Source organism: Diachasmimorpha longicaudata, chromosome 8 (genome assembly GCF_034640455.1).
Source record: "Diachasmimorpha longicaudata isolate KC_UGA_2023 chromosome 8, iyDiaLong2, whole genome shotgun sequence".
Classification (NCBI taxonomy): Eukaryota; Metazoa; Arthropoda; class Insecta; order Hymenoptera; family Braconidae; genus Diachasmimorpha; species Diachasmimorpha longicaudata.
The window spans coordinates 6,924,561-6,941,232 of NC_087232.1; the positions used below are offsets into that span (position 1 = coordinate 6,924,561).

Sequence of the window (16,672 nt, forward strand, 5' to 3'; positions counted from 1 at the left end):
AATGCAACCAATACAATAAACAAAATTCTTAACAATTCAAAAGACAATTTCGACATCTGATAAATCATCAAAATTGAGCTTTTGAATTTTCAATGAACGGAAGAATTTTAATTTAGTCATTTCTCTCCCGAAATTCTCTGCTCATTAAAAATTGAATGACCACAAAGTAGAAATGTTTTCTTGGCATTCCGTTGCAGATATAGTAAACGACCTCTTCGTGGGCCATATGGCCAAATGCTAGAGGCAGAAATGGCCAAGCCACGCTCAACAGACATTGGACTGGAGGATAATATTCGTCACCGTCGAAAAATCTCAGCCAATTTGTCATACAACCCTGGAGTTAATAGTAACTCGGAGCCACCTACACCGTGTCATCACAGAACAACATCAAGTCCAAGTAAACTCGAGGGCCTGCCTGGCCCAAGTCCAGAACTTCTGGCTGAATTGCTTCGAGGATCTTCCGAAAGGGTTTCGAGATCACCGGCGCATAGAAATGTGAGTCTCATTCAATTTCTCTATGTATTATTAACTATTCATTACTGATAAGTTCACTAGTTTAATTAAATTTCTGATATCGGAGATAATTATTCACGAATGGAGGAAGTAAGTGATCTTTCTCCTGTAAATAATTCTCAGGCGGACGTTTCAAGACGATTCAAACCCCATTTGATCTTTCATTCAATTCAAATTTACAATATCGAGAAGTCGAGTGCAGCCATCGCTTAATTATTTAACAAATTATAACAGCCAATAACTTATATATTAAGAAAAAAATTGAACTACATCTCTGGACGTTTTGCACTCTACGAACATCAACATCATACTCTTTGGTAGGTTCCACTGATTCCCAAATATTTATTCAGCAAAAATTGACACTAACAGATGATTAACGAATGAATGTCGTTGGTTAATATATAAACCAGAGAAAGGCCTTCGGAATATATGTAAAAAACCGGAATGCGCGTGGCAGTAGAGCTTCCAAACATAATCTAATAATATTTGGGCCATATTTCTTGGATGACTCTGGTAGATCGGACGAACGCTACCGGGGTTACCAAGTGATGTCTCCGGATTGCAAAGCGGGGACGAAAATGTGTGTAAGATATTCCTGGCGTCGATTCATTTGTATAAGTCTCGTGGAGGCCATCGTTTTCTACATTTTCCTCTTATTCTTAGGTCGAAGTCTACTCTCATATACACATAATCCACTTGATGTTTTTTTTCTTTAAATACTTCAACGTTTTCGCGTAACGAGGGAATATTACCTTGAGGGTAACGATTATTTCGTTGATAGTTGGGTCAGACTATTTGCGTCCACGCAAGTCAAAGTAATTATTTCACTCATGAGTTGTGCGAAATGAGAGCGTGAAAGCTCGGTTGTAGGAATTTCTTCGGGTAAATCAGATGATTTGTTGATGTTATTTTGGGTAATTAATTGATGTCGAAGTATCGATCATCAGTGGTCTTAGGAGAATTCATTGAACAATATCCTCCACAAGACATTTCACTGAAATTAGATATCATGTGCTTTATTTGAGCAGCATGTTAGGGAAGTACTTCAGGTTCTTGAGCGAAGGTCATCGTTTGTCACTGATTCTCCGTTCGTTCACGTCATGAATAAGCCATGAAGTATAAACGAACATTTTTTTGGATGTATATTACGCGCTGATGAGGTAAATACTCAACTCATGAATGAAGCAGAAAATCGTTCGAAGGAATTTGGGGTATTGACGTCATTGGGCCATTCACAGAAGTGAATGAAGTCAATTTGGGTGAGGCAGGAATCACTGGTGTATTTTTGGCCGATGAAATGTCAAATGTTTGAAAAACAGCAGTCACATTTTATTACTAAAAAATCGTCAATTCGATTTGGCGATTTCTAAGCGGTTTATTTGCATTAAAAAAACCTGCCGTAGATTTTCCTTTTTCGTAAAAAACCCAATTTTTCAATTGAATATTTCTCTCCGTGCATCACTAAATAATTAGTCTGCAATTATTCCTTTGAGATGCCCTATCAACATTTCAAAGAACTCATTTTAAATTCAGCGCGAAATATTTTTTTTCTATCAGCATAACGACTTATGAATCCTAACAATTACACTCTTAAATGGCAAACACTTGACTACCGTAAAAGGCATTGAAGGGAGCCGACACATTCATCCGGTATCCGGATTAGTACAGGTGATAATTTCCGGTATCGCCCACCGGGTGCTATGTGAGAAACTCGCAAGGAGTCATACACGCGCGAGTATATTTAGCGTTCAGCTGAAACATGACTGTTCTTCGTATAATCTGTGTTGACGGTGGGTATCGTCGATGTGTATGCTTCAATGGGTAATGTGCATTGGTATGAGAAACTAAATAGAATGAATGAGATGTTTGCGCGATTTCCTCGGAATTGCGAGTTTGTTTTTACTATCGATTCGGACTGTTAGATCAGAAACGCATTTCCAAATTCGTTGTAGCACTGAAATCTAAATGGATCATGGAATTTTTGTAGAAATTTATTCAGAAGTCGATTGAATGAAATTTATTGCGGAAATTTTTACAAAAATTCCACGATAAATTTAATTGAATCGAATACTCCGAAATACTCCGAATATCCTCTTAACTTTTTATTATTTTTCTAAGGAAATTCAAGCAGGCCACTGTATTTAAAATTACTTTATCAATTAACAATGTAATTATCTTCCTCTATTTTTGAAACAAAGTATCAATGGCTGGCTTATTTCAATAGCTACCACTTTCCCAAACGTAAATGGTCACATGGGTATACGCAGGCCACCCAGGACGTACTCTGACGACTACCTGTGAAAATACTCGAACAACAGTAAACAACCCCCTCTTTTCAACCCCTCTCTTTCTCACGTTTCCATGATGTTTACCACGCAAATCTCCACGTGCTTCATTATACTCCAGTACCTTTAGCACGTGTAGCACGTGCTGCGTAGTGACGTACAAGCAGCTCATGAGAGCACTTGCAACGATATCGTCTCAGATTAACACAGTTCTCCCCCATGTGTGATTAACCCTCTGTCCCACAATTTTCCGACCGAGCACGGATTTTCATGCTCACCAACATTGATTCGAGCCACTCAACTTGCTGGACTTGTCTCGCGGGATCAGACAATAGTTGTGAAATGATTTGTGGAGTGTCTGATTGTAATGGATCTTTCAGAAGAATACCAATCCTTGGGAAAAAAGTTGTTAAACGATTTATGTCGACGATAACAATACTGAACGAATCGAAAGTCGAGAAACAGTGCTTCAAACAATTTACGGGGGAGACTAATAACAAAAGTGCCCCAAATGTTGATACGTTGGTAATAGAAATGTACCTCAGCCGTTTGAGTGAGGAATTCATTCAGTTATGTTCTTTATTCAATGGCATTTTTGTCTATTTAATTATGTGTATTAAAGCTGCTAACGAGATGATAGATTTTTTTAATTACTTACTATTTCGATCGCCGAGTACTTCCGGGGGATTCTTGAGCGATTCTATTTTGCATCTCAAAAGTTTACATCCTCACTTTATATTTACCTTTTCAGGACACGCGGACACATGTGGTGGTGGAACTCTATGACACCGAAAAATCTTATGTTGAGGCCCTACAGATACTAGTCAATGTGAGTACACTGGTCCATCAGAGAAGGGATTGTATTATAATTTCAATAGATCAGGTTCCTCCTATGTCGCAGTAAACTTTCTAATTGTTTTTATAAACGTTAATTGGAAAGATACTTCGAGTTTTTTAACTTATATTCCAAGAAGAATGCTTTTCTGAAGGTTGCCGCCATGTTTTTCATGGATAAAATTCATAATAGCTCCCTCTTATTAGGAAAGATTCTAAGTAGCTGTATTATACAGTTTAGGAAATAACAAATAATGAAATGTGGGCTTCTAACACGCAAGGCATAGGGCAAACAAGGGTGACCGCCCTGAACTCAAATTTTCCCGGTTATGAAAAACGTTTTATAAGATATTTTTTATCACAGTTCATCCAATTTAGACCCCTTCCTTCATTATAAAGCATCATAAACCAAAGACCCTTTTGCTCTCCTTTATTTTATTTAATCAAGGGAAATGATCTTTAGCTGTCTGGACTAGTAACTCTGAATTCAATATGAAAAATGATTGAGTCAAATTCTGTGACCAAAATTACTCCCTCAACTTTTATTCACTCAATTTATTTCTAGAAAATGACAACTATAACTTTCAATATGATAAACCCTATTTATTATTCTATTGATTATATTTTTTAACGAAAATAACTTCGATTTCGGGTTGAACGTGAAGCTGTGACGCACAACATTCCATCCCACGACTAGAATCACTCGTCATTACAATTTTAGATTTTATGGATACATTAGATAAATAAAGATCTAAAAATTACTCATTTATTTCCCCAGAAATATCTACAAACTTTGAAGAACTCAGAAAACGCTGGACTGGTCGACGCAGCTGTAGTAGATGAAATATTCTATCAGGTGAATGACATTAAACTTTCCTTCTTGAATATAGCAAATTCAATAATTCAGCAACTTGGAGAACTTGAGCTATAATTCATAATTTATTCTAACAATGAGTATGCGTTAGGTTCCTGCGATTCTCAGTCACCACGAAGTATTCCTAGAAGAATTGAGAAAGCGCCTAGAAACCTGGGAACTTCGTCAAACGATTGGCGACGTCTTCCTCGATGTGGTAAGTCATCACCACCAATTTCGAATACTATAAATTTTTTCAAAATCTGTGATTTACTAATGTGGAACATCTCTTTGATTCCATTGCAATTACTCAATGAGTAAAATAATAGACATTGAATATTTTTTTTATTCCTACGAACTTCTTCTCGTTTTTATTTAAAATGTTCATTTTGAAAATACGGTTTCATTTCACTTCCGTCAACAAATTTTTTCTTTATCTTAAATTCCCATCAGTTCACCAAACCCGTTGTTCTCGAGACATACACCCTATTCCTGGACAATTGGAAATCAGCGAAGAAGGCTATAAAAACAACATGCCAAACAAAACCAGCATTCGCTCGATTCCTCGATACGATGGAGCGCGAGCACAAGGGAAAACTGGGACTCGATCAGCTATTGATCAAGCCAGTCCAAAAGATACCTAGGTACGAATTGCTAATTCAGAGGCTTCTCAAGCACACAGACCAGAGTCATCCCGATTATGAGCTATTGATTGCTGCACAGAAGGAGGTCCATGAGTTAGTTGTGAAAATTAATTGCACGGAGAGAGAGTCACTCGAATGGGAACAACAGCAAACTACGCTCAGAGAGGTGCAATCATTAGTTGAAGGATTAGCTGGGATAGTTACCAATGATAGGTCAGAGATTATCTGTTTATGATGTGAATATTTCCGAATCAATATTGACACTGGCATCGTGTTCTGGAATCCAGATCTATGATTAACGACTGTTTGCGATGTTTTCACGGTGATTTTCTATTTTTACAGAGCATTTGTTCGACACGATTTGGTCACGATCGCCTCGAATCAGGGCACCAGAAAAGAAAGAGCCCTGTTCTTATTTTCGGATCTTCTTGTCATTACCAGTATTAAACGGAGGAGTGGAACCATTCGTAAACCATCAACGTGAGTTGCTCTATCGATTATCAGTTTGGACTGGAGTATTTTGTAAATATACAGAGAAGTTCTGGGTTCGAAGAAATTTCTTCTATTATTCTTGTCTTTCAGAGCGTCGTGTCCGAATAGTTTAGTAGGCTTACTGGAAGCGAACAAATACAAACTTCTCATGAGAATTCCACTCGATGATCTTGAAGTGATGAAAGGTAATGAGTCACATTAATTACTAAATTGTCGCTTTGATTTTTAATAGTGTCTCCGATTGGTATCATTTTATTTGTTGATATTCCCGTTACTTACGAAAATTATCAAACTTTAATCAATTGTTCGTTCCAGCCAAAGATGAAAACCTTAGGAGAATGGCACGTGAGGTGGATCACTTACGGGAAGACTGTGCTAGGTTATCTCAGCTCCAGGAACTCGCTGGTACTTTGCATGGATCGAAGCATCAGCTCGAGGATCTTATCAAAGAACTACTGAGCCAAACGCAACGTCAATTAGCCGAGAGGAATGCGGCACACTCACAGCTTGCGTGCTTGGAACTAACTCTAAATACTCAGTAAGTATTTTTATTCACAATCAAATGTCTGATTTATAAATTCTTTTCTACTGTCGTAAAAAAATTATTGTGGATGTTTTATTTCCTTATTCTATCGATCTTATGGGATCGCAGACACTGATGTATTGAAATATAATGTGTATAGAGTTGTGGAATTACGAGAAAAAAATATGCAATTCCCTTGTTCAATCTGAATGACTTATAGGTCTGGAATTGAAAACATTTCAATAATGTTCACAAAGCCCGATAAACGAGCGAGCTGGGAGGAGAGTTTCAACGAGGCCAAACAAAAATTAGCATTTTCGGCAGATCGAAGACCTTGTCCAGAGTTCGTGGGACCTCTGCCCATCCGGAAAACCCGGGCTGGCCTTCAGTTTACCTGCGCTGCGCCAACAATACTAAATGGTCAAGGAGTTCGCGATGTATGGGTGTGCAATAGTGATGGATATGTTGGACAAGTGTGTGTGCTCAGTTTAACACCAGAACCTCCGCAAGTTACCTCCTGCAATGGTGTGTGCAATGCCAGGATTCTATGTGTGGCAGGAATACCCGCTGGATCTTCGAGGTGAGGCTGCATAAACAACGTGATTCCTTTCAGTATTAGTGTACTATTACGCCCCTACGATAGTATATTTCGTCATGAGCGCAGAAGAATGGATTTTTCTCATAAAATGAATAAATTATCGCAAACAAAAATTAATTCCTTATGAACTTAAATGTTTTGTGGCGTAAAAAAATATCAGTTTCGCACTAAAATAGTAAAATAGTAAAATAGTAATCTAGTAATTTTTCTCCAATCTCTTTTGTTCAATTTTTCGTTGCAGTTCTCATTCATGTTCATTGAGTAAGAAGAAGTTCACCGTCAGCAAGAGTGGCATTAGTATTTCGATTCAAGATACTGATGTTAGTAGCGGAAATATTCAATTAGACAGGTAACTACTCAGCAATTGTTGCGTGAATGATTAAACAATCCAACAATCTATCAAAAATATCCCAGATATGCTTTATGAAAAAAATTCTTTCCCAAAATATTCCACCAATGATATTTTTGTCGAAATTTCGCAGCAGTTCCAGTTCGGATGATTCAGACTCCGATGATATTCCTTGCGCTGACACAGCCGGGGGTTCGCTGTGCGGTGATTTATCCAGTATCGATGGGACTATCGAGGAAGACATGAATCAACCGACGATGTGGTTGGGCACTGAAGACGGCTGCATCCACGTGTATAACTGCAACGATAATATTCGCATAAAGAAGAATAAAGTGAAGATTCAACATGGGAGTAGCGTCCACTGTATTATGTGCGTTTCCAGTGCTTCAAAATACGACAATAGAAACGTATTCCCATTTACATGCGCACATGCTCTAATTGCTATTTTAATTACAGGTATATTGAAGACAAAGTGTTCGCTTCCCTCGCGAATGGTGACGTTGCTATTTATTCTCGAGATCACTGTAAGTAACTTTCATGATTTCAACTTTAGATTTGTCAATGAAAAGATTAAAAAATGTGGAATTAAATTTTAGAAGAATTTCAACGATTGAAATATCTAGACTCGTTGTTTTTCTTCAGTAAACAATTAGTGAACGCAAATTATTTAAGGTGGCTGGAATACTGTGGAACCTTCGACTGTATCGGTGGGAACCCCATCATCCCCCGTCACAAAAATGGTCTCAGTGACTGGAAAATTGTGGTGCAGTTGTCACAATATAGTAAAAGTGCTCAATATCGCCACCCTCGAAATTGAACATTCGCTAAATGTCAGTGGTGATACAACACGACCAATTTCGTGTATGGCAACGTCTGGGGGGATTGGAGTATGGATATCGTTGCACAATAGTGCGGTTCTCAGACTTTTCCACACTAGTACTTACGAGTGTCTGACTGACGTCAATATCGCCCCTGCCGTTACGAAAATGCTCTCCAGTAAGTATCAAATCTAGAATTACAATGTATCTGCTACGTAATTATCTAAGAGATGTCCTGAAAGTGCTCTCCCAGAGCTGCACATGGCATTTCAGTAACAAGCCCCATACACAGAAGATGATAAATTCGTCTCAAACATTCTGTCTGGAACAGCTGAATGAATAATTGATTCACCTCACCCCGGGTGACACATACTCCCTTTCGAATGTCTGAAAAAAAATTACAAAATATACTCCAAAGCTTTAAAAAAAAAAACATCCCTCACACCACCTGAAATTCGAACATTATTCAAATTTTTTTGTCTTTCAATATCAACCCCATTGTACCAGCATAATTATTATTTATGATCGCAGAGCTTTATTTTAACGGAAGCATTAAATTTGTTGCAGGTTGCGATGATATAATCCGACAACACAAAGCGGCGTGTCTGCGAGTTACTGCATTACTGGCGTGCAATGAACTGTTGTGGATTGGTACAAGCGCCGGTGTTCTACTTACTGTACCCATTCCACATATGAAACCATCTACACAGAGATTATCACAGCCGCCATTGGTAACTGGTGAGTTAAATAACAGTTATCAATGCCATTGATTGTCAGAAAAGGGGTCTCATTGGTATTTATTCTATTACCTTTTTTAAAAATTGTTTAACATAGCCCGAGATATCAAACGATTTTTCTTTAATTATTCGTTCTATATGTATATATATTCAGGGCTGTTACCATTTAGCTGTTACACCCCCTGCATATATATGTATAGAATTTTTTTCCCGATCAGAAGACTTTCTTTTCTGAATCTATCTAGTTGGGTTACTTCCCCCAACTTATTGTCCTTTATCCACAGTTGGTGACATTTACGACTGTTTTTTTTCTAGGTATTCCCCATGGTCACACAGGACATGTGCGATTCCTCACGTGTGTGGAGATTCCATCGCCAACGAAACCTGATCCCCTTCCAAAAGTGAATCTGTACTCAATGAAGAATACTAAAGCACCCCAAAACAATATGGATCATACAAAACTTCTGGTAATCTCTGGTGGTGATGGATATGAAGATTTTCGGGGTCCCCAAGCATCTGCGGAACTTCAAGCAGGACGTGAGGATTCTACGAATCATTTGTTATTGTGGAAAGTGTGACAGCCCTTCAGTGGCTCAGTCGAGCCTCAGGAATATTGAGCCCGGCCATTGGCACCGTCTAATGGACTAGCAGACGCCTGATTGATTTGTCTGATGGACTCGAAGACGAGTATTGATCAACTGTTGCAAAAGCCGCTATGAAATTGAACGGCTCCTGTCATTTTCCATGATTGTAACGTTATTGAACTGTCTAATATTCGTCCAAAGACTTTCGATACTCCAACTTTAACGATCGCGACTCATTTTTACGTGAAAGTAACGAGTTTGTACGACTGATTAATCGAAACAATTGAATGTTTTGGAAGATCGTTAATGAGCGAATGAATTTCATCGGCACTACACGATGAAAGATAAAAAACAGAAATTGAATAAATAACTCAGCGCCTTCCTAATTATATTGAAGAAAATAATTAGAACTTCAGTCGAATTTTGATGATTGAGAGTAATCTATCTAATGAATAAAATTTTTTTGATGATTGATGAACAATTAGTCTCGTTGATTCGGCAGCTCCGAAATTTCATTAACATGCAAATTATGTGCACGAATAAATTGATAGGATTAATCAAATAACGATTGGATATTTGTTTTCAATTTCACTATGAATGAATGAAATTGGTGAGGTAAATAAATCGATTATTCGTCTTTAACTGAATTAATTGGAGGCCAATTTTGAGTGATGGAGAGATATATTTGATCACTGTAAGTAATTCAAATGCAGCATATTACACTGGTAATTATGAAATAATTAAGGAGATTCGCACTTTGTATGATACCAGCGTCAATATGGGGAATAAATGATAATTTCAAGTATTGTGGTGGCTTATTAAATTTTGGCTTTTATTTTTAGGTTCACAGTCATTAGTAATTTAATTACATCAGTAAGTGCAACATTTCTACATTAGATGCACATATTTTCCATCGTTGTGTGCTAGGTATAAGTCATTGTTTTCGTACATTTTTTAAACTATATATATTTTTTCATTTTTAGTGACTAGAAAATTACATGTAACACATAGAGCACGTGGTTACTAGATACAACATTTGAATCCCTTTGCAATAATCATTATTCTGTAACAATTGTCGAGACTGACAGGTAATGGCAGTTAAAAATATTGCTTCTCATTTATTTCTTACATTAATTCCCTGGTAATTACGCAGCATAACAATTCTTTATTCCCTAGAGAATTAATTTTACCACAGAAAGGTTTTTTTGATATACTAAATCAAATAGTTTCATATGCAATTCTTGGCCCCAGTCGTTTATTGAAATTTTAATTGAGACTTAAATTGAAAATTTCTATCTCTCGGAATAAAGTAATTTCAAATGTCTCAATCACGACTTATTCGGTAGACGCATGTAAACGAATATTTTCTAATAAACCATTGACAATATCCCCTTCTCAGATAAATCGAAAAATCGGTTGAACAAAAATTATATTTTCACGATTATTCGCGTCCCTAATTAGTCAATTATGCAGCTTTATATTCATTATATTGAGAATTATGTACTCACTGATGTACTTCCACGTATCGTCGATTCGGCTGATCTCTGTTACATTGGTGTTATTTCTACGCAATTGAATTTTTTGCGTCTTCCAAAGATCTGTCGCCGTGAAAACTTTCATAATGTTATGTCAATTAACTTATGATGATTATGGAAATCACCACCCGCTGTGGATGGTACTTCAGTGATGGGAGTGGGCGGATCGCCGTCAGTGCTTGTCATGTGTTCAGTTGTGCCTGAAAAAAATGGTATGGATGCGTTCAACTCTCGCCCGATTCGGAAATGACCGAGAAATAAATCTTATTCAGGAGAAGAAATGCTTTTATAACACATATGGAGCATAAATGATCTAAACTCACAAGTGAAAGAGCTTCCACGACTTCTCGGAGGCCAGCAAAATTTGCACAGTGGTTTCATTAATTGGAATCTGGGTCTGGGCATTCGCAGCAATACGTAGATATACGGGTCCAGCGTAAAATGAATGCACAACAGAATATCTGCGACGATGTGGAATATTCTAATCAATTTCCTCGTCAGAACAGCGGTCTGCGGTAGCTTGAGTGATAACTGGGCCAATGGGATTCCTATCTGAAAAATAGAATTCCAAAAACAACTTCAATCGAATCCGATTCACTGCGGAGACGTGTGCGAATAATTTTCCCTACCGACTTAACTATTATTGTTTGTGTTATTTAGTTTTAAATGTCTACGATAGTGCTAGAGATCCCCTCAAAAATTGAGTAATGAAAAAATTAATCAATTGCCCATAAATTCTCAATGCGTCTTCAATCCTGTCAGCTAAAGACATTTTTTCTATCGTATGAAAAATTATATTTTCGATCATCATTCCAGGCATCACAGGGACGCGGCCGTGAAGCTCAGCATTACAGCTGGAATGACAAAAAAATCTGAGGTCGCTGGTACATTACATTTCAATGACAGTTGAGGCCATTTTTCATCCCATCATAAACAGAATCTCTAAATACGTAAGCAGGACCATTATGTGAGGTACCTCACCAGATTTAAAATTATTTCGCTCCGGTGATGGGCCAAATATCGAATATACGTGCGAACTATTAACGTCTTGTAACAAATCATTTTTCCATTCGGGAAAGAGAGGAAAACTTTTGCCATTCCAAATATTTCATACATTAAACCATCAATTTCTCTCAATGCGTCACTCACTTTGAATTCACTGATCACATCCGTTCAAAATTTATTTATGTCTCGTGTCACCATCCACTCGCGATTGGAAACAATTCGCGGTTACGTGACTGAAATTCGAAATGTAATCGCAGTATCAACAGCAATTCGAGCATAAATCGCTGTATAATAAGTATGACGGAAGTCTCATAACAGAATCATAATCCTGCAGTTGCTACTGGCTCCAGCAGACAAATCGATTGTTCAGGACAATTTCAGTATTTATTAATTGATTAAAGATGACTTGCATTACCATTTGCGGCATCCAGCAAATAACAAAGGATATTGACAGCACTGCCATTAGTTTTGCGAATGCACGTTCCTCGGGAGTCAAACCAATTTCGGCGGATGGAATATTTTCCGCTGATAATAGCGGTTTAATTCTAGTGGATGCTTTTGAGCTTCTCCTCAGGACTCCCACGCGCTTTCCGAGTCGCCGGAGTGCCAGGGAGACTGCTAAGTTGCACCAGACTATTGAGATGCAGAGGAACGTACCTGTTATCGAGATAAATTCGTCATTGGATCAGACATTCAGGGAAATTCATCGAGTGTAACTTCAGGAGACGAAAAAAAAATTTGGAAATTATATCTCCAGGGAAGTGGTGTAACAAGGTAAGTTAACTTATCTCCACCTTAATTTTTTTATGGATGATCTATGAATATGGACAGTTTTCATAAAAAAATTTCTGTGGATGTTAATACCGACCAATTCCGACGACTGATAATTTTTTGTGTTACAGTTTTCGAACTTCTCTTTGGTAACTACTCACCGAAGGAGAACCAAACGTAGGCATACGCCACATCCCTGAATTCCGTCGCTTCTCGGTATCTGATACACTTGCCATCTTTATAATATATACCAAATCCGAAGACAGGGAGGGTCGTGAGGGTGAGAGCTCCGATCCATAGCAATAGCATACATCGTACTATGACTGGGAACGTGATCCGCTGTGAAAGAGTCAATCATTCCGTTATCATCAACAATTCATGGTAAGGTCACGGGAATAATGCGATAATATTACGTATAATTTTCTTTTCAGGTTCTGTATATTGATTGGATCTCGAGAACTTGCGGGATAAAGACTTACAGGGGGTCCGAAAACGATCCATTACGGTGAGTTTACCCAATTGACGGTCCTCTGTTAGGGATGAATGGTGCAAACAATTTGATATGTTTTCCAAACAACACAGAAAAAATACCAAGACAGAAAATATACCGGCGACCATGAAGCTGTCAGTAATCCTAAACAACCTTTTATAGTAACAAATAGTATCTTGAAAAAAAATTCGGTCAATCTAGTTCCGTTTGAGTATGTAAATGCGCGGAAATTCCACCAAAAATCCAGTGTAAATGAATAAATAAATATTTTGATAAGTGAATAAATAAATACAAGTTAATTTCTCTGAATTCGTCGGAATTAAGCCCTTTTATAGTGCTCCATAGTAATTTTTATTGAATTTTTTTCCGCGTAAAACCAATAAAAAATTAACATATTTCAAAACATGAAATCAATCCATCTCTCCCCATCAAAGAGATGGAGGTCACACGTATTACAAGTCAGCGGCTCCCGATTATCATGAAAGAATAATCATATTAGGGGGTCATTATTATTACACAGTAGAGATCAAACTTAAACGCCCCAAAAAGTACTGGAGTGTCTTATCTCATCACACATACGTTGAGAATAAGTTCATCTAAAATAAGACGTTATTGACACATTTTTCTCGTTCTCTAAAATACAACTGATAGCTACAATTCCCTGGCTCTTCATGAATACCAAATTTATGATGCATTTGGTGGGTGTGTCCACTTCATTAAAGCGCCCTTTTCCACCGTCCCACTTTGCATTTGTCCACCCTAATTTGAAAAACTTTCTGGTCAAAAGATCGAATGGCTTTTTACAATCACATGTAGACACATGTAATGATGGCCTGACTACCCAGGGCGGTGCGTTTCACCCGCGGGGAATGAAGTAATAGCAAGGTGGGCAACATCTGGAAATACGTGGTGGCATATGAAAGGGAGGAACAAGCCAAAGTCAACTATAGGACTAGACGATGTGCCAAAAAATTTTACAGCTTCGGTGGTTTGTCCCGTGTAAATTTCAGGAAATGGAAGTAATGACAGAATAATTTTGATGATTTTTTGGAACATTTTCATTCCATCGCGAGGCAATCAAAATACGATACCAGCCAATATGCACATAAATAGTTCTTGTTAGGGCGATTCAAAGTATCAGTTCCATATAAAAAAATATATGGGGTCGTCTGCAGGAATAACTGGACTAGAGCTGCACTAGAACTAGAACTGCAATTAAGTTCTTGTTCTTGTGAACTGGTCAACACTGACATTTCCTACTTATACCGTTTCGTGGACCTCCAGATGTTCTCCAGAAGCTAAAAAATTTTTTTTCACAGGTTTTTTATACAGACGGCCACATCAGTTTGATCGATCCCATTTTTTATTGAGGCCCTTCTTTCAGTAGCACTTGAAGTGAATGGATTGACTGCCTGAACTCACCTTTTGATATATGAAAGGTCTTGTCAAAGCTAGCCACCTCTCAACCGCCATAACGATTGCCACGCATCCACTGAATAGACCAAACAATCTCCATGCTATTCGTAATGAACAAAACGATTTCGAGGACGTCACTGTATCGACAGTGTAAATGGTCACGTACATCTGTACAAGCATACCCAATAGGGCCACCAAATCGTTGGTAGCCAAACATCGAAGCATAAACAGGTGTTTTCGATTTCGCCGCTGTAAAAATAACAATTGCATGATCAGAATATTCCTGAAATTGCACACATTAAAAACATTAGAAATATAAAACGACATTCACAGTTCTGATGATTGAATAATATTGAAAATCTTGAGCAACAGTCATGCGGAGCTAATATTTGTTGTTGTGCTTTTTTCGTGATGGGTTTTTGAACCCTATATTGAATATCTTGTATTCTACACTATTAATAGTTCTTGGATAAATTTTCAAAATAAAAATATGACAAATAACATACGACAGAGCCCATGAGACCGTTGATCTAGCCGCTATTTTTATTTTTTTTTCTTTCCTATCAATTTATTGGTAAGTCAGCTCCTGGATTCCTTCCAAATATCACATAAATACACTCCATGCAACATTAATAAGTCATTAATGACGATGTATGATTAATCAGAGCTGGTATCAAATATTATTTACCAAAAAATTTAAAATAGCGCGTTTTCTTTCATCGAAAAGTCCACCTTAAAATCCCAACAAAATCTGCTGCTCAAAATTCCCAATTCAATTATAGGGGCAAATAGTTTGCATATAATCATGCACCACAATTTTTTTCTCAATCCCCACCCCCCTCGACTCCTCTAAAAATTTATAAACCCGGCGTTTGGTGCCACGAAACTCTGACAATCTGTCCAAACCCTTCACCTGCAAAAAATCAGCCACACACCTTGTCCTTATGAAATAAAATCACCAAAGCAGAAATGTTTCCAACAACTCCACACATGTAAACAAGCGTGAGAACCATCTGAGAGATAAGAGTGACATGTCTCCTCGGCGGAATTGGGCTCATCATTGTTGTCGTCCCCACGTCAAGTAGAGTTGTCTCATTGAACGTCATTCTGTCAATGCAGCGATGAATGTGAGATAAACGCAGTCTGGGTGGCTTTGAAAGACATGAATGGTGTCCTGAACATTCAAATATTTTTACGCACTCCTTTCACCCCTCGAATGTCACAAAAAATCGATTAAACCAATCACCAATCCTCGAATTTTACCGCAAAATTTGTAGAAAGTTTGACTTCCTACGTCGGTGTGTCTTCGTATTCCGTTGACAGAACACATTCGAATGATCGACGATAGATATCTAATACCATTCGACTGTCAATTTCTCAAAAACAAGTTTTAATGGAACCACTCCGATAGGTGGGAAATGATGAATGGCTCATCGAATGCTCTTAGAGCACTTGTTAACTCCAGTCATTATTTTTTTATTGTGTTCAAGAATGTGGATATTCCGGATAAAAATCTCATGTGCGCGAATTAATCTTTTAATTTTATCCTGCACTTTTCACTTTCCTCAACGGGTGATATCCGAGTCAGGACAGGCGGGAACAGAAATTGCAAAGCACACAATCCCAGAGCTTTTTTAATTGTTACTTGACGATGGGAGGATTTCGGATCTTTCGATTTGTTATCAGGACACGGGTAGAGATTGATTTTTTTATGACTGCAACAACGAAGGAAGAACCCGAGATTCCTTCCACGCGGTTGTCGCCTCACTGACTGATCTCTGAACTTCAAGTAAGTTTTGTTTACCATTCGGTTTGAGGAACGCGCCTGAGAGACGATGATATGTTGATGGTGCGCATCGCAGTCTACGCATGCCCGCCTCGTTTGATTTTGAAGTTGTTGACGTGTGGTTTTTATCCTCATTTTCTGGAGCGAATTCTGTAGATTTTGATCGTGTGGTAATTCCATAGCAATTGCAGGACATTTCAGACTGGGAAATTCCTCGGAGAAGCGCCCCATTTCTTTTTGAAAATTAATCGTTAAAAAGCGAAAAAAAATTGTACACATGTTTTCTATGTGGTAGGCGATGGCCTTGAAAGTGATTTATGGAGCCAAATAACGAAATAAAAATGATTTTCGAGGCACCGAAATTTCCCCTTAATTTAACACTAAATATTCATAGTAATTTCGAAATTCAACTGCCGGTCATTTTTTCCCCTTCCAGTTT

General features: G+C 37.9%; 2 protein-coding genes across 8 annotated transcripts in view; one reads left to right on the forward strand and one right to left on the reverse strand.

The window, feature by feature from the left end:
* LOC135165458 (uncharacterized protein) overlaps positions 1 to 10,035 on the forward strand; it is a 32,279-nt gene extending 22,244 nt beyond the window's left edge. For 4 of the 6 annotated variants that reach the window (XM_064126759.1, XM_064126757.1, XM_064126760.1 and 1 more), the window contains 15 exons: positions 198 to 495; positions 3,550 to 3,627; positions 4,411 to 4,488; positions 4,598 to 4,702; positions 4,939 to 5,342; positions 5,472 to 5,609; positions 5,712 to 5,806; positions 5,937 to 6,159; positions 6,365 to 6,724; positions 6,984 to 7,091; positions 7,225 to 7,461; positions 7,548 to 7,615; positions 7,764 to 8,087; positions 8,474 to 8,647; positions 8,962 to 10,035. In XM_064126759.1, the coding sequence (XP_063982829.1) occupies positions 198 to 495; positions 3,550 to 3,627; positions 4,411 to 4,488; positions 4,598 to 4,702; positions 4,939 to 5,342; positions 5,472 to 5,609; positions 5,712 to 5,806; positions 5,937 to 6,159; positions 6,365 to 6,724; positions 6,984 to 7,091; positions 7,225 to 7,461; positions 7,548 to 7,615; positions 7,764 to 8,087; positions 8,474 to 8,647; positions 8,962 to 9,224 (2,953 nt within the window). In that variant the 3' untranslated portion in view covers positions 9,225 to 10,035. The remainder of the gene's footprint in view (positions 1 to 197; positions 496 to 3,549; positions 3,628 to 4,410; positions 4,489 to 4,597; positions 4,703 to 4,938; positions 5,343 to 5,471; positions 5,610 to 5,711; positions 5,807 to 5,936; positions 6,160 to 6,364; positions 6,725 to 6,983; positions 7,092 to 7,224; positions 7,462 to 7,547; positions 7,616 to 7,763; positions 8,088 to 8,473; positions 8,648 to 8,961) is intronic. The other 2 variants (XM_064126763.1, XM_064126762.1) reach the window with 2 other exon arrangements.
* A 6-nt stretch (positions 10,036 to 10,041) lies between these two features.
* On the reverse strand, positions 10,042 to 16,330 carry LOC135165459 (prostaglandin E2 receptor EP4 subtype). Of its 2 annotated transcripts, none has more exons than XM_064126764.1 (6): positions 15,383 to 16,330; positions 14,454 to 14,696; positions 12,703 to 12,880; positions 12,186 to 12,427; positions 11,089 to 11,317; positions 10,042 to 10,965 (listed from the first exon to the last, which is right to left on the reverse strand). In XM_064126764.1, the coding sequence occupies exons 1-6, from the start codon at positions 15,551 to 15,553 to the stop codon at positions 10,847 to 10,849; spliced, it is 1,182 nt and encodes a 393-aa protein (XP_063982834.1). In that variant the 5' UTR covers positions 15,554 to 16,330; the 3' UTR covers positions 10,042 to 10,846. The 2 variants fall into 2 exon arrangements, with proteins under 2 accessions (XP_063982834.1, XP_063982835.1); XM_064126765.1 differs by having other exon boundaries at positions 15,361 to 15,487.
* Between the last annotated feature and the right edge of the window lie 342 nt (positions 16,331 to 16,672).